The sequence below is a fragment of the Salvelinus fontinalis genome, chromosome 8, assembly GCF_029448725.1.
Source record: "Salvelinus fontinalis isolate EN_2023a chromosome 8, ASM2944872v1, whole genome shotgun sequence".
Classification (NCBI taxonomy): Eukaryota; Metazoa; Chordata; class Actinopteri; order Salmoniformes; family Salmonidae; genus Salvelinus; species Salvelinus fontinalis.
In genome coordinates this window covers 7,466,100-7,489,812 of record NC_074672.1, presented here as the reverse complement: position 1 = coordinate 7,489,812, position 23,713 = coordinate 7,466,100, and the positions used below count along the sequence as shown (strand labels likewise).

The 23,713-nt window shown below is 42.9% G+C and overlaps 1 protein-coding gene across 5 annotated transcripts in view; it reads right to left on the bottom strand.

Moving 5' to 3' along the window:
• The window catches only part of LOC129860448 (agrin-like), a 368,127-nt gene that overhangs the window by 211,688 nt on the left and 132,726 nt on the right, over positions 1 to 23,713 (bottom strand). For 3 of the 5 annotated variants that reach the window (XM_055930837.1, XM_055930838.1, XM_055930840.1), the window contains exon 3: positions 18,281 to 18,319. In XM_055930837.1, the coding sequence (XP_055786812.1) occupies positions 18,281 to 18,319 (39 nt within the window). Of the gene's footprint in view, positions 1 to 18,280; positions 18,320 to 20,431; positions 22,699 to 23,713 lie in introns of those variants that run through there. The other 2 variants (XM_055930839.1, XM_055930841.1) reach the window with 1 other exon arrangement.

The following is a 23,713-nucleotide window of genomic DNA, read 5'->3' as shown; positions in this document are numbered from 1 at the left end:
TGCTTTGACAAGCGTAGGAAGTAAATCAGGTGTAAATCGACAAGAGAAGATGATTGAGACGGCACAACAACGCTGACAGCAATTAACCAGTTGACGACTACGTGCAACATTTGCATAACGACGGCAGAGTTACACAACTGAAAAGGCATGAAGCACATGGAACAGGAGAAACGACAAAATGTCCCTGCTTCAGATGTTTGGGTTTGTCATCCTAAACTGTCACACAAGTTGAAACCAACAAAATATTAGGAAAGATTAGCAGTCAGGCCATAGCCATAGTCTACAAGATTCAAACACAATGGTAATATTGACTCCCATAGCCACAGATTAGATTAACTATTCACTGCTCTCAGTTGGATTGACATTTTGCAGAGCACTGTTGCCAAGCAGTTTGCAAGCACTGTATCAAGTGTATCTACACGTATCTATGGCACAAGAGGAGGAAATAAAAAGAAAAGAAAATGATCTGAAAGAAAACAGATGAGAGGAGTGAGGGAAGATCCCTTTTATCCAGTGAAGAAGAGCCACCAGCACTAGAATCCAGCCCATTTCCCCCCAACAACTCTATCTGCCTACGGTGAAACTGTCATTGAAAAAAGGCCCAGTGCAGTCAAAAAAAGTGATTTTCCTGTGTTTTATATACATTTCCCACACTATAAGGTTGGAATAATAGTGACATTTTTTTAATGCTAATGCCATTTTATTAAGAGACATGTGTAAAGAGAAGTTGGCGACATCACCAGGCGAAATACGTTAATAGATGACAGCTCGTCCAATTCATCCCTCACTCAGATCCCTCCCAGACAGTCCTAAATTCTTTCTTGAAAGACTGCTCTTTGTTAACAACCTATTATTGTTTATTTTTGACCACCATTTAATTTGTTAAAAATAACAGTAAGGTACTTCATTGTTACCCAGAAATGATTTGATATTGAGATAAAAACGGCTGCATTGGGCCTTTAAACCCTGCCCAGGGCAGACAAGCCCCGAGGGCCACAGTAGAGAATAGGAGATGACGAGAAAGGGAGGGGTGGAGGAGAGGAGGATGGAGAGATGTGAAGATTAAAAGGGAAGTGTGAGAGGGAAGGGGAGCAGCCGAGCGAGGGGTTGAGGGGAATTTCAATTTCATTACTGCATCACTGGCATGTGAATATAGACACAATTGTACTGCGAATATGGAAGTACACCACATGACCAAAAGTATGTGAACACCTGCTCGTCAAACATCAATATGGATTTGGTCCCCCCCTTTGCTGATATAATAGCCTCCACTCTTCTGGGAAAGCTTTCCACTAGAACATTGCTGCGGGGACTTCCTTCCATTCAGCCACAAGAGCATTAGTGAGGTGGGGCACTGATGTTGGGCGATTAGGCCTGGCTCGCAGTCGGCGTTCCAATTCATCTCAAAGGTGTTCTATGGGGTTGAGGTCAGGGCTATGTGCAGGCCAAGTTCTTCCACACCAATCTCGACAAACCATTTCTTTATGGACCTCGCTTTGTGCACGGAAGCATTGCCATGTTGAAACAGGAAAGGGGGCCTTCCCAAACAAAGTTGGAAGCACAGAATCTTCTAGAATGTCATTGTATGCTGTTGCATTAAGATTTCCCTTCACTGGAACTAACGGGCCTAGCCCGAACCATGAAAAACAGCCCCAGACCATTATTCTTCCCCCACCAAACTTTACAGTTGGCACTATGCATTGGGGCAGGTAGCGTTCTCATGGTATCCGCCAAACCCAGATTTGTCCGTTGGACTGCCAGACTGCTCCAGAGTCCAATGGCGAAGAGCTTTGCACTGCTCAAGCCGATGCTTGGCATTGTGCATGGTGATCTTAGGTTTGCGTGCTGCTGCTCGGGTATGGAAAACAGTTATTGTGCTGATGTTGCTTCCAGATTCCGTAGTGAGTGTTGCAACCAAGGACAGACCATTTTTACGCGCTACGCGCTTCAGCACCCGGCGGTCCCATTCTTTGAGCTTGTGTGGCCTACCACTTCGCGGCTGAGCCATTTTTGCTCCTAGATGTTTCCACTTCACAATAAGAGCACTTACAGTAGACAAGGGCAGCTCTAGCAGGGGAGAAATTTGATGAACTGAATTGTTGGAAAGGTGGCATCCTAAGACGGTACTACGTTGAAAGTCATCAGTGGTTCATATGACAAACTTCGGCAAATTCATACATTTTCAATACATTTAGTATACATTTACCCTCCACTTGAGAAGGAGCTCCTCAGTGAAATAAAGGAAGATGTTAACGGTCCTCATTGACTATTTCTCCAGTCATGTAAATATAGTATACTGTCGATTTTTGATCTGGCTTCTCTCACTCCCTCTCCCCCTTTCACTCTCCAACACACACTCATGCATATGAGCAAACACGCGTCCGAGAAAACACACAAACGCAAACACACACACACACACACAGAGACAAACGTGCACACACAAATACACACACAAACAGAGAAACATGCACACACACACAGCGGCTGGGAGGCCTCCCTCAGGTCAGCTCGTTATTTCAGGACCTGCAGACACACTGTTTGTCCTGCCCTCCCCCAGTGCACCTCAGGGGGCCAGGGAGTTCAGCTATGACTAATTGACAGGGATTAAACCTGGGTTGCCTCACTTTCCACACACAAATACGCTCACATACATACAAACACTCAGTGGTCGTCAGTGTCAGAGTGACCCCAGGGTCCGTGGCTGTGTGGGGGTGTGTGTGTGTGTGTGTGTGTGTGTGTGTGTGTGTGTGTGTGTGTGTGTGTGTGTGTGTGTGTGTGTGTGTGTGTGTGTGTGTGTGTGTGTGTGTGTGTGTGTGTGTGTACATACGTATATACAGTGGGGCAAAAAAGTATTTAGTCAGCCACCAATTGTGCAAGTTCTCTCACTTAAAAAGATGAGAGAGGCCTGTAATTTTCATCATAGGTACACTTCAACTATGACAGACAAAATGAGATTTTTTTTCTCCAGAAAATCACATTGTAGGATTTTTTATGAATTTATTTGCAAATGATGGTGGACAATAAGTATTGTGTGTCTGTTGAGACGTGCTTAGTCTCGTGTAGTCATACCTCCACACTACGTTATTCCTCTGAAGGTCTGGAGAATTTAGTATTAGCTCACACAAAGGGTGCTGCATCACGTGTTATGTTCGTCACGGTTTCTGACCAATCGAGTCGAAGAAGGCATTACAACTCCTCCACTTGAACACTCTACTAAAAAAAGAGACATTATGGCTTGTCTACCAACAGGCTATGGCAAAGGTTTAGTGTATCAACTGTGGCCGACAGTCTGCAAATTAAAGTCACCATAAACATGGCATACATTAACATATTTTTATGCGGTTTGAAATAGCTGATTTCCCGGCGGTCCTCACGCACTGTCATAGCTCCGCCCAAGCAAGGCAGGGTTTAGGGAAGCCGGGGTCCTGACGAGGCTAAAACGTGCTTAGAGAGAGCAGATTGAGCTCAGAGAGACAGCTGGAAGAGATCACTCCTGTCAAGACACCAAGGGGATTCCTCATGGTTAATATAATACACCGCACATGTGTGGGATGGGTGTGTATGTGTGTAACAAGACCCCCTTACACCAGAGGCCTTGTTCTTCAGCATTCTCTCTATGTGTGTATGTTGTAGAGCCGATTGCAACATGAGCTTACGTTTAGTTTTGTCACGATACCAGAATGTTTACTTTGATACCGATACAAGGTTTAGTACCGCGATGCTCAATACCAAAACTTTACACGAAACCAAAATTAAACTGCGAATACAAGAAAGCGTGGAGGACAAAATTGATTTGATTTGAATTGTCTGTGTTTATTTTCTTTTGCTTTCAAAATCACACTTTTTAATAGAAAAAATAACTCCACAACACTGCTTAAAGCTGGAATGCTTCATTTGCGATATTACAAGAAACAAAGAAGTTACTGCAAACAATGACCACTTATTTCCCCTCAAACATCGTTACACACGCGATTAGATGAGCACAACATGTACCGCAATATTGTTTACCATGCTGCGTGACGCTCCCCAGCTCGGCAACAAAAACCTTAACAACGGTAGGTGGGCGGTAGTGGTGCTCTTTCCCCCTACTGAGAATTCCATCTTTAAACCACACCAGGGGACCACTTTTGAGGTCTGGGAAAAATCAAATTAGTGTTCATTTAAGTGGACATGCAATTAGCACTGTTTGCTTAGCAGTGTTTCTGTCGTGCACGTGATGGAGTTTGCGAAAACAAAATGGCCACTGGATTGATGCAAATAATCATGATTCTGCCAGGTAGGCATAGGCTACTTTATAGTTAACTATTTATTAAGACGGTTTTTGGTAAAGCCTTGCCATCTACACAAAGATGGTTTGATCATCAGTGATAGAGATACGCAGCACCGTACACACAGACGGGGGCATTCCCGTGCCGTCGCCTTTTCAGAAAGCCGCGAATCACTGATGCATTCTGGTCATGTCTTATGCTAGGCTAAACTTGGGCAAATCAATTCATTGATTTTCTAATGAGTTCAACACACATTTGATAGAAGAACTAGAAATAACAAGATTTTAGTACCCGAGCCGTTTTCATTTTGTAGTATCGGAAAAGTACACTACTTACGCTTATTTTAAACATTGGCATTGCATGTGTGCCGGATGTCTGTCTGAATGCGTGTTTCTGTCTCTATGTGTGGTCTGACAAATATGTCTTGGTTACTGTAGATGTAGTTAATACCAGAAATCTTGTGCTAGTGGCTACAGCTAACTAATATTAAGGCCGGGACGATACCAGTATCAAATACTCATTAGTATTGTGGCAAGGAAACAAAACAAGTAGCGGATTTAACTTCTTTAGGAAAACAGCCTGTTACACCCTGACCATAGAGAGCCTTTTTATTCTCTATTTTGGTTAGGCCGGGGTGTGACTAGGATGGGTAATCTAGGTTGTTTTATTTCTATGTTGGCCAGGTATGGTTCCCAATCAGAGGCAGCTGTTTAGCGTTGTCTCTGATTGGGGATCATATTTAGGCAGCCATTTCCCCACTGTTGTTTTGTGGGATCTTGTTTATGTGTAGTTGCCTGTGAGCGCTCCATAGCTTCACGTGTCGTTTGCTCTTTTATTGTTTTTGTGCGTTTCACGAATAAGAAGATGTGGAACCCATATCACGCTGCGCCTTGGTCCGAATGTTATTTCGACGACCGTGACACAGTCCAAATGTTGGAAGCAAACATCCTGATGTTGTCATCCAGAGTCACATTTATGTATTTCCCAAGCTACAGCACACAATATTACATACAGCTGGTTTTGAAAGGACTAAAGAGTTTGGTGTGCTTCGTGTTTCCATTTTTGGCATGGAAAAAATATTGCAATACTGGTATCGTTGCGGCCCTAGGTAGTATCGGTTAATACTGACAGGATGTTGTTAGGTTACAAGGGTTTGATTTTTGAGTGTAGTTACCCTTAAATTCCAGTGCACAGGGGAAATCTCTTTGCCTCTTCAGAAAGTTGCAGGAAATAAGCCATGAACAATGCATCAGTGATTCATATGACAAACTTAGGCAAATTCATACATTTTCAATACATTTAGTTGATTCCCTACGAAGTTCAGCATATTTTTTAAATATTGTTGAATTCCATTTCATTGTCTGGATTCTGTGAATCCGTCCGCGTTCTATGCATCGCGGATTTTATAGGGCCCTACATACTGTACACACACTCTATAACTACTCCAGCAGACTAGTGTTTTACACAAGTAGCCACCCAAATAGAGAAAGTAGCCAGCCAGGCAACCCCAGGACAGAGGGGTTTTGCCTCCCAGGGTTCGAAATATTTTGCTCTATTTTGCTGGCCTCCGGTACATCATATTGCCTTGATTCCATCCGAACTACACAGTGAAATGATTGAATATTTTATAGAGTTTACCTCCCAGATTGGAAACATTTGTTGTGGTATTGTGTAGAAAGACATTACTTTATATTTTAAATGATTGAAAATGTATGAATTTGGTGTATTGCTAGTTGTTTAGGATATTGTCTAGGTCAGTAGTTCCCAACTCCAATCCTCGAGTACCCCCAACAGCACACAGATTAAGTAAATCGCCCATATTATCTTGAAAAAGGGTTATGTCAGCAGTCTAACAGTGCCTCAGAAAGTATTCATAACACTTGACTTTACCACAGTTTGTTGTGTTACAGGTTTAATTTTAAATTGATAAAATGTACAGTTGTGTCACTGGCCTACACACAGTACCCCATAATGTCAAAGTGGAATTATATTTTTTGAAATGTTTACAAAGTAATTATAAATGAAAAGCTGAAATGTCTTGAGTCAATAAGTACTTTGTTGTGGTACTCCTAAATACGTTCAGGAGGCAAAATGTGTTTAAACAAGTCACATAATAAGTTGCATGGACTCAATCTTTGGTGTTTAAAATGTTTTTTGAAAGACGATCTCTGTACCCCACACATTGAATTACTGTAAGGTCCCTCAGTCGAGCAGTTCATTTCAAACATCGATTAATTCAACCACAAAGACAAAGGAGGTTTTCCAATGCCTTGGAAAGAATGCACCTATTGGTAGCTGGGTAAAAAAGTTTTTTTAAAGTCATTGAATAGCCCTTAGATGCTGGGTTGAAGTTAATTAATTACACTTTGGATGGTGTATCAATACACCCAGTCACTACTGTAACGGCTGTCGTCGGTGGAAGAAGGTGAGGACCAAGGTGCAGCGTGGTAAGTGTTCATGATATTTAATAATAACCAAAACTGAACACTGAATAACAAAACAACAAAGAAACAACCGAAACAGTTCTATCTGGTGCAGACACACAAAGACTGAAAATAACCACCCACAAAACCCTACAGAAAACAGGCTACCTAAATATGGTTCCCAATCAGGGACAACGATTGACAGCTGCCTCTGATTGAGAACCATATCAGGCCAAACACAGAAATAGAAAATCATAGAAAAACTAACATAGACAACCCACCCAACTCACGCCCTGACCATACTAAAACAAAAGACAAAACAAAGGAACTAAGGTCAGAACGTGACAACTACAAAGATTCAGGCGTCCTTCCTAACCCTGTTGAGGAAGTAGAATGCACAGGAATTTCACCATGAGGCCAATGGTGACTTTGAAACAGTTCCAGAGTTTAATGGCTGTGATGGGAGAAAACTGAGGATGGATCAACAACATTGTAGTTACTCCACAATACTAACCTAAATGACATAGTGAAAAGAAGGAAGCCTGTACATAATAAAATATTCCAAAGCATGCATCCTGTTCGCTAAAGTAAAACTGCAAAAATGTGGCAAATAAATTAACCTTATGTCCCGAATACAAAGCGTTATGTTTGGGGCAAATGCAAACACATCACTGAGTACCACACTTCATATTTTCAAGCATGGTGGTGGATGCATCATGTTATGGGTATGCTTGTCATCGGCAAGGACTAGGGAGTTTTTAAAAATAAAAACAAATGGAATACAGCAACGCACAGAGGAAAACCTGCTTCAGTCTTCTTCCCAGCAGACACTGGGAGAAGAATTCACCTTTCAGCAGGACAAGACGACATTGAATGTTCCTGAGTGGCCTAGGTATGGTTTTGTCATTAGTTACATTCTTGACATAAATCAGCTCTAAAATCTATGGCAAGACTTGAAAATGGCTGTCTAGCAATGATCAACAACCAATTTGACAGAGCTTGAAGAATTTGGATGAGAACAATGTGCAAATATTATACAATCCAGGTGTGCAAAGCTCTTAGAGACTTACCCAGAAAGACTCATAGCTGTAATCGCTGACAAAGTTGATTTGGACATGTATTGACTCAGGGGTTGAATATTTATCTAATCAGATACTATATTATTAGTGTTTTCTTTTTCATATATTATTTCTTTTACAAATGCTAGAATTTTTCTTCTACTTTGACAGAGTATTTTGTGTAGATCGTTGACAAAAAATCCCACTTTGTAACAACAAAATATGGACAAAGTCAAGGGGTGTGAATACTTTCTGAAGGAACCAAGTACAACATTTCTTTATGATTTTACATGAGCTTAATTCATAAAACAATATCATTAGGTAGGTATCATTATAAAATGTGTTTTATTTTTTGCCTGATTCCGTTCTGTTCTTTCCCAAATTCTGTTTTCACCGTTTTCTTTTGCCTTGTTACAGTTTTTCACCGTTTTTGTAGGTCCTTGCTCTCAAAATCTCATTTTTTAATAGAAAAAAAAACTACACATTTGGATGTTGTAAGTCCACAACAACGCTTTAACCACATCAGGAGACCACTTTTGAGGTCTGGAAAAAAATCGGAGAATTATTTATTTTTTGGTGTAGTTACTCTTTAATTCAAGTGTGCACCTTGCAAGCGGCTGTTGTTTAACAGTGGTTTTGTAGTGCACACGTGATGCTACAGTTTGCAAATCAATTACCCAGTGGATAGATGAAAATAATCATTCTTCCAGGTTGGCATAGGCTACTTTGTGGATAACATTTAATTGAGAATGTTTTTTGGGAAAGCCTTTCCATTTACCAGAAGACTGTTTTCATTAGCATCATCGCTAACGCTAACACAAAGTGATAGACAAGCACACCACACACACAGACAGGGGCATTTTCATTGCCTCTTCGGAAAGTTGCAGGAGATACAAATCACTGATGCATTGTGTTCATGTCTTATGATAAACTTTGGCTAATTAATACATGTTTTTATACATTTAGTTGATTCCCTAACTAAGGTCAATACATTTTTGAAAATTGTCAAATTCAGTTGTAATGCCTGGATTCTGTGAGGGCCCTAATTATCACATTTGGACCAGAATGAGACTCTCCACTAGTTATTGTTCCTGCAGTGATGATTCACCCTCTTCATCAAATGTTTTCATAATTTATCTGCAGATAATCTACAAATGCAAATTGGGGAGACAAATAAACGTCTCTATCCCCGAAGCAATTCAGCAGGCTACACTGACTCAATTTAGTGTCACTATCTGGCAAGCCCCTACATCCTCGGAAAGGAAACCTAGGAAATCCTGATGGACATACAGTGCCTTCGGAAAGTATTCAGACCCCTTGACTTTTTCCACATTTTGTTACGTTGCAGCCTTATTCTGAAATTGATTAAATAAAATCCTCAGCAATCTAAACACAATACCCCATAATGACAAGGTGAAAACAGATTTTTTTTAAATGTTTTGCAAAATTAATAAAAATAAAAAACAGAAATACCTTATTTACATAACTATTCAGACCCTTTGCTATGAGACTCGAAATTGAGCTCAGGTGCATTCTGTTTCCATTGATCATCCCTGAGATGTGTCTACAACTTGATTGGAGTCCAATGATTGGACATGATTTGGAAAGACACACACCTGTCTATATAAGGTCCCACAGTTGACAGTGCATGTCAGAGCAAAAATCAAGCCATGAGGTCGAAGGAATTGCCCGTAGAGCTCCGAGACAGGATGGTGTCGAGGCACAGATCTGGGGAAGGGTACCAGAAAATGTCTGCAGCATTGAAGGTCCCCAAGAACACAGTGGCCTCCATCATTATTAAATGGAAGAAGATTGGAACCACTAAGACTCTTCCTAGAGCTGGCTGCCCAGCCAAACTGCGCAATCAGGGGAGAAGGGCCTTGATCAAGGAGGTGACCAAGAACCTGATGGTCACTCTGACAGAGCTCCAGAGTTCCTCTGTGGAGATCAGAGAACCTTCCAGAAGGACAACCACCTTTTCAGCACTCCACCAATCAGGCCTTTATGGTAGAGTGACCAGATGGAAGCCACTCCTCAGTAAAAGGACACGACAGCCCACTTGGAGTTCGCCAAAAGGCACCTAAAGACTCTCAGACCATGAGAAACAAGATACTCTGGTCTGATGAAACCAAGATTGAACTCTTTGGCCTGTTTGCCAAGCGTCACGTCTGGAGGAAACCTAGCACCATCCATACAGTGAAGCATAGTGGTGGCAGCATCTTGCTGTGGAGATGTTTTTCTGGGACTGGGATACTAGTCAGGATCGAGGCAAAGATGAACGGAGCAAAGTACAGAGAGATCCTTGATGAAAACCTGCTCCAGAGCTCTCAGGACCTCAGACTGGGGCGAAGGTACACATTCCAACAGGACCACGACCCTAAGCACACAGCCAAGACAATGCAGGAGTGTCTTCGGGAAAAGACTTTGAATGTCCTTGAGGGGCCCAGCCAGAGCCCAGAATTGAACCCGATCAAACATCTACTGGAGAGACCTGAAAACAGCTGTGTAGCGACACTCTCAATCCAACCTGACAGAGCTTGAGAGGATCTGCAGAGAAGAATGTGAGAAACTCCTCAAAATGCAGGTGTTGTAGCGTCATGGAAGACTCTAGGCTGTAATAGCTACCAAAGGTGCTTCAACAAAGTAGTGAGTAAAGAGTCTGAATACTTATGTAATTATAATGTTTTATTTGTCATAAATTAGCAAACATTTCTAAAAATCTGTTTTGCTTTGTTATTATGGGGTATTGTGTGTAGATTGATAAAGGGGAAAAAAACGATTTAATCAATTTTAGAATAAGGCTGTAGCCTAACAAAATGTGGAAAAAGTCAAGAGGTCTGAATACTTTCCCGAAGGCACTGTATTTTTCCCAGTCATGTGAAATCCATAGATTAGGGCCTAATGAATTGATTTCAATTCACTGATTTCCTCATATGAACTGTAACTCCGTAAAATCTTTGAAATTGTTGCTTGTTGCATTTATATTTCTGTTTAGTATATACTGTATGCTCAATATTATTTTCTACTAATACAATTGCTCAGAGAAAGAGATTTTGTTTAAGTAATAAAAAAGATAAGGCTCAAAATGATTGACACCACTGTTTTCAATACCTTTCAGTACCTCCTCACCTTGCGAGGATACGACACTGAGCCTTTTTTCTGAAATGTTTTATGCGAATGGAGAACACGTTGAGAGGGATTTTAGTGATCCTATATAAACATTTTTTTCAGATCCTTGATATCCTTCGTCTGCTCTTTTGGACTACCCTCTTCAACTAGGGATGTGCATCTCTCCTTTCATTAACGATTCGATACAGTAACGCTATGTTTTTGGTTTGAAATGATTCGGCACCTGAGCCGAGCGTTTGGGCAGACTGAGCATCTACCACCTCACTATCAAATGTATGGTTTTTGTCCCCCCACTTCTTATCTGAACTCATCATCACCCACTGATTTCATTTTTGCAGATTGAAAATGTTTTGAGCTAGTACTATGTCAATATTTATGTCTAGAAATTAGCACGGCACTTAGACAATTAATATAATGCCGTTTTTGGATTTTACCCGTCTCGAAAGCAAATGGTTTAGACCATTTGGAATTTGACAGAGAGCTTCTACTGCTCCAAGCAATGAATGCGAAATGACTGTTGTCCTTTATGAAATGACCCTGTTCATGTAACAATGACCAAATACACTGACTGTTTAAAGCAAAACTACGAAAACAATGTGTTATGGTGAACCTGAACAATCTAAATAGAATCGGAATGATTGAAAACCCCAATTAGCATTTGGATACGAGTTGGGTCCACTTTAGTAGGCTACACAACTCTGGTAAAAACACCATTTTCTACAGTGCATTTAGTAGCAATAACCCAGGAAATTACGTTGGTTGTCACTGAACTAATACATCCTATGATTTTAAATTGTGAAAGCCATTTTTACAAGCATCTGAATGCTGAAGGTTCCAGATGAACTGCATATTACAAGACCAGGGATAGGCCTACCTCTGGTTGGCGGGAGCATCTGTGTCTTGCGCACAGTTATCCGACAGTCATAGGCAGTTACATGCACACAGGTTTGATATACTACTGAACTGAAGGAGAGGACCCATTCATTCAGTCAACAGATAAGAGTTCTTTTCAGAAAAAAATACAATGAGTAAAACAACATTAGTGAACCGATTAATAAGGTTTGAATCAGTTTTCTGACCGATGCACTCTTAATTGGGATTGGTTTGATCTCCCACAGACTGATGCACCCATATCTTAAACATTTGAACCTGCACCGATGAGTACCGGTGAATCGTTGCATCCCTAGGTCATTGTCTTGCTGCAACATTGCTGCCAAGTGTCAGCCTCCTGGCCAGAGAGCTCTATTTTCATTTCATCTGACCATAGATAGCACCGCCGGGATAAACGGCATTGGCACTTGGATTGGAACCGGTGCTGTGGTCAGATGACCTGAAATAGAGCTGTTGAGCCATGCACACCAGTGGTGGGTTTGGCATTGAACAACATATGCAGACAGAAAATGAGGTACTCCATTCATACCTATGGTGAAATAAGGTGGTGGATCTTTGATGTTATGGGGCTATTTTGCTTTCACTGGTCCTTGGGCCCTTGTTGAGGTTAATTGAACCATGGACTTTACCAAGTAGGATACCAGGACATTTTTGCCAAAAACCTGGTTGACTCTGCCAGGAGGCTAAAACTTGGCCGCAAGTGGATCTTCCAGCAAGACAATAACCCCAGCCTAATTGACCACAAAATCCACATTTTGCAATGGCCACCTCAGTCTCTGGACCCTATTGAATATCTGTGGTTTGAACTGAAGAGGGCAGTCGATAAGAGCAGACTAAGTATATCAAAGATCTAGAAGGATTTTGAATGGAGGAATGGTCTAAGATCCCTCCCAACGTGTTCTCCAATCTCATAAAACATTTTAGAAAAAGGCTCAGTGTTGTTATCCTTGCAAGGGGATGGTGCTGGAGTATTGAAAATAGAGGTGCTAATAATTTTGACCCACATATTTTTTTTATTACTTGTTCAACAAAATCTCCAGTAGTGGAAAAAGTAATCAATTGTCATACTAAGTAAAAGTAAAGATACTGTAACGTTCCTGACCTGTTTTCTGTTGTTTTTGTATGTGTTTATGGTCAGGGCGTGTGTTTTGGGTGGGCAGTCTATGTTTTCTTTTTCTATGTTGGTTTTGGGTTGCCTGGTATGGCTCTTAATTAGAGGCAGGTGTATTGAGTTTTCCTCTAATTAAGAGTCATATTTAGGTAGGGTGTTCTCACTGTTTGTTTGTGGGTGATTGTCTTCCGTATCTGTGTTATGTTTGCACCATACGGGACTGTTTGGCTGTTCGTTTATTTTGATGTAGTCTGTTCCTGTCCGTGAGTTTTACGTTGTAGTTAAGTAAGTTCATGTTCAGGTTTTCGTCTACGTCGTTTTTTTGTTTTGTAAATTTGTAAGTGTTTGTTTTCGTGTTGCCATCGTTGCAAATAAAGAGATGGCTTATTTCCCGAATGCTGCGTATTGGTCCACTGATCCTTCTCTCCTCTCCTCATCCGAGGAAGAGGAGAACGACAGCCCTTACAGATACATTCGTAGAAAATGACTCAAGTAAAAGTGAAGTCACCCAGTAAAATACTACTTGAGTAAAAGTCAAAGTATTTGGTTTTAAATATTCTTAAGTATCAAAAGTAAATGGAATTGCTAAAATGTACTTAGGTATCAAAAGTAAAAGTATAAATCATTTCAAGTTCCTTATATTAAGCAAACCAGACAGCATAATTGTCTTTTATTTTTTAAATTGACGGATAGCCAGGGGAACACTCCCAACACTCAGACATAGTTTAGTGAGTTCACCAGATCAGAGGCAGTAGGGATGACCAGGAATGTTCTCTCGATAAGTGTGTGAATTGGACCATTTCCCTGTTAAAATGTAACGAGTACTTTTGGGTGTCAGGGAGAATGTATGGAGTAAAAAGTACATTATTTTCTTAAGGAATGTATTTAAGTACAAGTAAAAGTTGCCAAAAATATAAAAAGTAAAGTACAGATACCCCCAAAACTACTTAAGTAGTACTTTATACCACTGAAAATCTCTTTCTCTGTATCAGGATAAAATAATAAAATTTTCCCATTTCTTTGAAAATATAGCTCAGTATTTTTTGCTCATCTTTATCAAGGGTGCCAACAATTATGAACCTGACTGTATTTCAGACTTCAGGTATGACAGTTATAAGCTAGATGTCTGTTGTCCAGAAACTCAACCCCATCATTGTCAGGAGTTGATATACCCACTCTCTGACATGCTACAACACCTCCATACACTGGCTGTTCGTGGTGGTTTCGCGAGGGCAAGGCAAGCTTGATCGGGCCGTCATGTCTGGGCATGTCAAAATGCCTTGGCTGCCAGTATCAACAATTACTGTTGGCCAAGGAATCAGGAACGAATCGGCTCAACGGTGAAACCCTGCCAGTCTAGGCATGTTCCTTTTGACCCACATCTTTCTGTCTCTCCTTTCTCAGAGCGCGAATCAATACTCGGCGGCGCATCACACCTCTGCTCAGTGAGGCTGAGTGGGAGCCTTGTCAGAGAGTCTGATGGCTGATGACGGGGGGGGGGGGGGGGGGGGGGAGGACGTCAAAACTCACCTGATTTGTTTCTCCTGGTTGCCCAAAATCGCTTCCAGTCGAGCTCTGCGTGTGTACGGAAAGATGCTTATGCAAGCGTCTGCTGACTCCACAGAAGTACAGAAGAGAGACAGACTTTCCGGGGGAGAGAGGTACAGAGTGCAGTTTTGGGTTGATGCGTGTGTTAACTTTTGGAGGGCAACAAACTTTGTCCTGATAACGTCAAGGCAAAAAACACGCTGATGCTTCTCGTCGAGGGCTAGGAATGACGAGCCAATCTCGTTTCTCACTGAACAAAATCATACTCTGGGGTATAGAGGAGCGTTTATTGTCCTGCTACCTTAGATATCTTGATATGACCCCATCCTCAGTATCCCAACCCAAAAAAAGATGAGGTTGATGTGTGGCCTCTTTTGTGATAAATCTATGACACAAGAAGATTTAAGTAAAATAGGCAACTGTAATAATGAATTCTGCCTCTATGCCTCTCTGAGTGAGGCGTACTGTCATGAACACAGGGAAAGCTTCAACATTTGTTTTCTCCTCAGTTTTTCATCGAAGTGGAGTTGGTGGAGAGAGGGGAGGGGATGGGAATCTTTCAAAACTGCTGCAGAGAAAGTTTTGTCACATCTTTTGAGAGGCAGAAGTGTTCTGGGATGAGGGTAAGTAAGCCTACAATCACCTTCCCCTTCATTGCAGGAACCCTCTCAGTCCTCGATCAAATGACTTTTCAATTCAAACATCCATGTCTGCTGGTACAGAGTATCCTCCAGGGGACACTCTCGGCGACGAACGCCAAAATGAAGGATTCACAGCTGGTGTATTCATTACTGCCAGGAGAGGTGTGTGGGAGACAGCTAGCTAGATGAATCCTGACTGTAGGTAGCTCAGGTTTCCCATTTGGTTTTCTTGTTTTTGTCTTTGTGGCCCAATTTCGCCCAGATAAAACATTTTTTTTGAGGGAGAGTAGACCTCTCTGTCACCAGTTGGTCATCACTTCACTTGAGAGTACATTGACTCTACTTAAATCTGACAAGAGGTGGCGAGACAAATGCCATACCCGACCACCTGGTGCTCTTCTTGAGTCACTGGCTTGAAAGTCATAATATCAAATATAATAGTAATATCATAATCATATTAACACCATATAATAGCCATTATAGCAATCGGACTGCCACGACTTCCACCGAAGGTGGCTCCTCTCCCTGTTCGGGCGGCGCTCGGCGGTCGTCGTCGCCGGTCTACTAGCTGCCACCGATCCTTTTTCCTTTTCTTTGGATATGTCTGTCTTGTGTGTCAGCTGTGTTCTATTTGGTTAATTAGGGGGGATATTTAAATCTCGACATTTCGTCCGGGTTTTGTGCGGGATTGTTTCGTTTGATGTCATTCAGTTTTGGGTTGTGTTTTTAGGTTCTGTTGTACAGCTGGTTTGGGTTTTTAGGTTCTGTTGTACAGCTGGTTTGAGGCTACTGTTGTAGTCCTGTTTTTCCTGTTCTTTGGACCTTGTTGCGCCTGCAATAGAGCTGACCATTCACCAAAGTCCAACCCGTGTTGTTCTACCTCGAGCGACGGACTGAGACTTTGCTCTCTGTGGCTGGGTAAATCTCTGTCACAACTGTCTTATTATTATTATCTGGAGATGACAGGCAGTAATTATTGTGTACTGCGTGCAAAAAAATGGCGCTTTGAGCTGCAGCAGAGAGCGACTAATTAAAGGGTGCTTTGTGACTCACTTTTCGGCTGGTGATTAGCACTCATTTATTGGGTAGGTTCTGCCGTCTAATTGTAGATGGTGTGCACCACAAATACTGTGCAACTGCTCTCGACTTGCGATGCCAAGACAGCAGAACCTCAGTGGCTTTCTATAGGCTTTCTAGTTCTGATCTACCAATAAAAAAAAACACCTCTCCATCTCTCCTCACTAACTAGGAGAAATCGTCTGCATAATAACACGTTCAGAGACGAAGAGGATATTTTTTTTATTTAATTCTTTAATATCTTCTCTCTGATTTTGATTAATTAAGTATGTGGGAGTGTGACCTCGGGAACTGAGTTCAGTGGAATGGCCCCCTTCTGTAGAACAGATTTGACTAATGGTGGAGCTACATACAAGCCTCGGAACTGGAACATCTACCACCATATCCCCAGGGGACAACATTCAGCAAGTAATGTGAGAGTGGCTAGTGTATTAGGGCCATCTCTAATTGGCCCACTATTCTCACCAGAAACTAAATGACCCGCAGACACTGTGTCCAACTGAAGACCGCAGACGGCTACTGCTGCTCCTTTATGTTTCCATAAAAACAGCCCTTTGCCGCTGACTGAGAGCCTGCACAACTATTGGAAATGTAATTAAGGCTGGCAGCAGAGCCTTTTAAGCTTGACTAGTGCAGAAACAAACTGCGCCCTTCAGACAAGCCAAAAGTTCCATATGAGCGCGGCGGCAAATCGATAAGAGCCACCGTTTTCTGAGGGGAAAATGCAGAGGGAGGGGGAAAGATGCATTGCCTCGCTTGACTGCCCTCAGTTTCTCACCCGCACATACTTATAACTTGGCTCGGTGACACGGAAGCTCTTCTCCCCGAGAGCGAAATCACTTGTCGAAGCAATCTCGTGTGTCATTATAAAGTAAACAAATATATGCGGCGGTTCGCGATGCTGCGTGACTGGACCTTTGGAGCATCTCGCTGTGATTGAGGGAGCCGGAAAATAAAACCGGAGACATCTCTCTCCTCTCGCCAGGTATTAAGGTGAGGCAAAGTTGAGAAACGCTTCAATCAAGCTCAATTACTCAGCAGCCGTATACCGCGGACACTATTTCACATCGACAAAAGTAATTGTCACGGCTCAGCGAGACAATCATATCTGTTGTCTAAAGCCGCTATAAATTGATACATTTGAACACAACAGCTCCCTTTCTCACAAACAGCTTTTGCCAATGGCCAGCCTATGAAGCTAGTGATTGAGCAATTATTGGACAGATTTGTCTAGCCCCCAGCAGCGCTTTTATTCACAGCTTCTGTAGATAGAGGCTTGGATCATTAGCCAACCTTTGGCTTTGTAGCCCCTACACCGTGTGTAAAGCTACACATCTCAGCACTACCAGGAGTCCACTGGTCTGTATGTCTGTCAGAAAATCCAGGGACTACCAAACAGTGTTTCACGAGTTTGTTGCATTTACATCAGTTATCCAGAGCAACTAACAGGTGCAATTATGGTTAAGTGCCTTGCTCAATGGCACAGACAGATTTATCCCCTAGTCGGCTCGGGGACTTGAACCAGCGACCTTTCGGTTACTGGCCCAATGCAGTTAACTGCTAGGCTACCTGCCACCCTAAATTCATGACCGAGCCAGAAACCAGCTGTTTCCCTCCAATTAAAGAGTGTGGAGATCCGCCATTTGCCAATATATGAATGGCTCTCGTAGCACGCCCAGCAAACAACTGAAACAATAGTCCTGCATAGAGATTCCCATCTGTGGAATTAGGCCGGAAAGCGAGGCGTACATCGGGACTGGGCGTAGTGGAACAACTGGAACCTCCGTGTGTCCCTGGCCTACATTTGGTAACAGCTAAAGGGAGGAGAGGAGTGAGGTTCTGAATGGGGAAGAAGGACGAACTACTAGTATTACTGAGTCATGAGGCTGGAAACACTCTGGTCTAGCAGGTAAGAGACACATTAAGTTATCAAAGAGCAGAAGCGGCGACGTGTCTCCCATGCTAAGGTGGTGGTGGCGGTGGTTCAAACTGAAAGCATCAGCCTTCAGAGAGGCGAAGAAGCTCGCTTCAAAGCCAGAGAGAAGTCAAGTCATTATTGGTAGGGGAGCCAAAACGATGTGATCAGCCGGTGAAGGTAGGGTAATGTTAGTGAGAGAATTCCCAGAGGACTTACCGTCAGGAGGCTGGGCTGGTGTGAAGTGAACAGGTTTGTCTGGAAGAGATAAAAGAGAGAGAGAGAGTTAGAAAGGGTTTTTTAGTTAAGGGAAGACTGAAGGACTTTCCCATGGGGTGAGCCACAGTAATTGAGTTGCTCCAAAATAAAGCAGAGATGATACTCCTCTGGCTTGGGTTTTATCGAACAGGTTTAAATAGAGTATCTGAGTGAATAGAGGTCCAATAGAGCTCACCAGAATTAACAATAATAATTTGGTATTTTATGAAGAAACATATTCATGTTTTGTTTCATTATTATCCTAGTTACCCTTTTCACGAATACATTTAAAAGAAATACCTCAAGTAGGCATATGATGAATGAAATATCCATTGAAGAGGTCAATCTCTACACAGCCAAAAAGATTGGATCCCATCCCACCCCCATGTCGGGTTTTTCGTTCCAAATCGGTGCGTTAGCTCATTGTCTTCTACATGTTCCTGCTGCAATAATGCCTGTGTTTTAATACTGTTATAGTCAAATAGTACCATTTCTATTTCAATTCCAGTCAATTCAGGAATTACACTGACATTCCAATTTTCTTCAATGAGAAACTTTCTGAACTGCAATTGAATTGTGTGTATTTATTTCATGAAAATAACTCAAAATATATTGTTTTTTAATTTCTTACCCTAAGCCTCCTTGTGCCATTGAAATGCTCCGTCTGATTGTGTGGGCGTCGATACAAATGATCACATATTTACATACACAGCCTTGATTGACGTATAGGATCGTCTAGACTCCGCATACCCGTTTAAAAGTAGGAGGATACATATGTAAATAAACAATGAATGTTCGTTGGTCAGAAAATTCTGATCAGATTGTGATGTCATGATCTGGGCCCAAAAACTCCATCACACCTGAACAGGTTGAAACTCCAGGCACTTTTTTTACAAACAGCTCTTTCACAATTTCAGAGTTTTATTTGGACCTCATAGTATGGAAATATCAACCCAAAAAAACAGGAAATTACTTTTAACCGCACTGCTCCTTTAATCAAGATCTAATGCATTATTCTATTTTAATTATACTCTAGACAGTTTAAAACGCCTCCAGCGTTAAACTGTATTTGACTGGGTGTTGATTAGTCTTGAACTCTTTGCTCAGACAACACAACTGACACAGGATCCTAGTACTCAGAAATAGCCTGGCATGTCTAATGCACATGACGCTGAATAAAGCAGTGCTGAAAGATGCAAACATCAGGTACTGTGGTGGAACACCTATGTGGGTGTCAGGAAACAAATTGGGACTCCAGTGATACTGGGGTGTTCTCCTATTCGAATCCCGTTGCACAGAGCCAATTAACACTCATTGATATAACGCTTTGAAGACTTTACTGAAAACTGTAATTCAGGCAAAACACAAACCAATGAAGCGTAAATTCGAAGAGAGATAGTCCCCATTATACAACTTACAGACGATATGTCACCCGCGAACGCACTCGCTCTCCAAAAGGTCACTCTAGTGTTGCTTAATGGTAATGTTGCTGCTCATCTACCAGCCACCAGGAAAAGGACAGAATGAAGCTTATTCACCATCAGGCCATTTTCAATTTAGGCCGATAACCACTCCAAGTGGGGACATTCTCCATGCCTAGAGCTTTCTCTCTCGTCCAAAGTCATTTCATCTGGCTACTGTATCCCACAGTTCAAAGTAAATGCCAAAGGCTTTGGGGGAGAGGAAGGACTCAAAAGGAAGGCTCCTTGGGCTGTGCGTTGAAGGAAAGCTGACTGAGATATCCCCCCACACACACACTTCATTCAGCCTCAGCCTTTAAGATAGCACCGGCAGAGGTCAAGTGGACCAGTCTTTCATATCTTAAGGTATAGACTTCAGACAATCTATGGTGTTTTACAGTCTATGTCAATTAAGTGACATCCTACTGACCCATGACTTTTCTTGTACCAAAACCCATGCTTGCATACTCATTCAGCATTCCCCCACATATACATATACATCTGGCAAGCAAATGCGCTCACGTAAAGCCTTCACACTATTGACCAAGACACACAAACACATGCTGGCTACAGAGAGACCGAGGGAGTGCGCTGTACTGTAGCAGGGTGTGTGTGTGTGTGTGTGTAGTAGTAGTACTATTGATGGACGTACAGTTGTTGAGGAAGAGCAGCACGGCGAAGCCCAGCGTGGAGGTGGCCAGCAGGATGAGACATATGTTACAGGGGATCATAAAGTAGCGCACCACCAGGGACACCTTGTGTTGGTACATCCTGTCCCGCTCCGGGGGCGGCGTGGGGTAATGGCAGCTGGTCATACTCCACTTCAAGAGTCTCCCCCCCCCCCCAACGGGGAGGTACGGGTAACGGGGTGGGAGAAGAAGAACCACGGAATAAAAATGACACGCGAAACGAGGGAAGAGGAGGAGAGAATGATAGGCTGGGTAATGGCTGGTAGACTCAGCTCTCACTCAAGCTGTGTTCCGAAATGGAGAGGGAGTTGCAGTTGCTTTCAGAAAGACGCGGCCAGAAGCTTTTAGAGGTTTCCAGGCAACTAATTTTGGAAACTAATAACATCCATTTGTGGGAAGAGGACAGACGGGTCTGGGCTTCCGCTCCTACAGCCCCCCACCTGCCCACACTACCTCCATTTTAATCCAAGCACTGGAAGCGAATCACGACAGATTGTATGTGTGGGGAGTGAGTAAACATACAGTATGAAAGTGTATGTGTGAACCAACCACACGTATGTGCACCTGAAAGTTCAAAGTACAGTAATTCCACAGTAAGGAGCCTCCTTGATCTCTTCACCGCCTTGGTCAACAATTCCACTTCCCACTGGTCTCCCGGCAGCCCTCAAGACAAAACGAACCAGGCACCACTGCGCTGCCACAGCATTCGTCAAGAGTGGCCCCTGGTGACTTGGCGGGGAGCATCTTCCTTCAGCCTCCTGTGGCTGATAAACCGGGAGCCTTGGGGCTAGAGCTCCGGCAGCTCTGGAGCTGTAAAGACATTCATTAGCAGCCTCCTTTTCTTTTCCTTACAAAACGCTCCGAGTAAAACAAGAACAACTGCTTCTTTGTATTCTTTGTGCCCGCAAGCTTATTGTTCCATATAGCTCCAGTCAGCACCAAAATAAAGCCAGCAGTAACACGACTGTCTCCTCCGAGCACAGAGCTGCCCCTGTTGTTGCGTTAGCGTAATTAGCGGGTGGCTAGTAAGCAGCTGGCCACCACTCGCTAAACCATATGCTCTCAGGAGTGTGAAAGGGGATATTTTTTCCCACTAACCCCTTTCCTTGTTTCAAAACAATATGGCTCCCTTGCCACTCGCATTTGGGGGCCACCCCTGGAGTCCGGAGAAAGCAGGTCAGAAAAAAAGTAGAGAGTGGCGGGAAGTTGGGAGGGAAACTACACAAGTCGTCTTCTCCTTAGCGCTGTTCCGCCAGAGACCGGCTATACAGAAGTGACAAGCCACAGCGACACTGACTGAAGAAAAATAAACGCACAAAGAAACAGAGAGATAAAAAGAGAGAAAAATACTTAAGAAATGAACAGAATCAATGAAGACTGTGTTTCTCTTTCTTTCCTCGTGTCCACCCAATGGCATATTCATCCAAAAACAAATTGTGGGGGAGGGGGGGGGGGCTCTTGTTACTTCCCTCTGTCCGAGAGTGTCACTTGGTTTTCTACTTTTCTGAAAAACAGTCGCTTATTCGCACATTTTTCATTGAGGATAAGCTACTCATTGAGGAGAAGCTGCTCATTGAGGAGAAGCTGCTCATTGAGGAGAAGCTGGCTCAATCTCGGTCTTTTCTCAAGCATCCATTCCTCTTGTCTGTTCCTCATCCAGAAGCTACTCCCGGTTGCTTGCCCTGGACCCTGCTGCTGACGATCACCTTCAAGTTGTTCCTCCGAGGGACAAGGCCATTCACTGGCAGCTAAACAACGTGGAGCTCGGCGTATTCATAGAGTACTCACAGCGCACACAATCCCCAGGCAGCAGGTAGTCTACTGTGTCAGTACACTTCGCAGCTCGGGCCAGCCAAGCCCCAGCCAAAGAGCGAGAGAGAGAGAGAAGCCAGCCAGCAAGCTGCAGACAGAGACAACCAGAGCAGAGCAGGAGAGCGATAGAGTGAGAGACGAAAGAGGAAGAGAAGGCGAGCGGTGGCGTCTGACACTTGGTCCACCTCGTGCATTTTACAACAGCGGCTGAGTCGGTCTGGTCGTCTCCTGATCACCGTCAGTATTCGGAGCAGTGCTTCTCCCTGCCTGCCTCAGCTCTGACGAAAAGACAGCGTGGCGATGAGAGGGGGAGTGAAAAAAGAGGGTCTGTCGCTAACAAAGAGGGGAGGGAGAAGGGGAAAGATGAGGGGAAATAAAAGCTTCAGGGAATACTTGAGTCCTGTTGGGGTGGAGGGCAGCAACAGTGCAAGAAAAAAAAAGGGATTGGTGTCAAAGATGTCAACGCCCTCGTTTGAATGAGATAGAAACTCCCACTGAAGTCAAAATCAATTAAAAGGTTTCTGACACATAAAAAAAACGAACATTTAATGACGTGAATTAATAAACCAAGGGGGAATCAAATAATGTACATTGAAGTCAATCAAATATTGTCCAATTTGCAAATGCTAATTGGGCCAACACACTTCCAACCTGCTGGCAATGTGCCTTTGTAGAACCCCGCCTATACGCTTCACATGAATTAGCCCGTATTCAATTAAAAACATATTCAAACTGTTGATTTTCGTTTGCCTCGCTCACTTTCATGACAACGTGCCACGTGTTTGTTCCCCTTTCCCCCCTGATAAATAACAGACAAATGAATATTCCGCAGGTCTGGCGACTGATCTGAGGGGAACAAATGTGCACTTAAACCCATAGCCTGTAATTTGATGTGCTTTTTTAAAGAACTATTTACATTTCTGTTCAGATACTTATGAGGTCAAAATCGTGGGGCTGTCCCGTCTTGTTTTGAAACACCATCATACATCAATATCTACTTACACCAACACAATAGCAAGTGATCATCCGAGCAATACAGATGCAAGGCGGCATATATCAAATATTTATGCTCTTTCACTCACTCTCTTTCACCCGATCAATGCCTCACACATGAACGCGCGCACACACACACACACACGCACGCAATACATAGACATGAATGAATGCGCACACACACGCAGACATGCATAGACACACGCACACTGATGCATAAAGTAGCTGCAGTAATACAGAAAAAGGCATGAGCAAACAATCTCATTGTGCCACACCTACAAACAAACACTAGCCATTCACATTTCTCTCTCAAACACACACACAAACACACTATGCATTTATTTCAGTCTCTCTCTGATATACACACACACACACACACACACACACACACACACACACACACACACACACACACACACACACACACACACACACACACA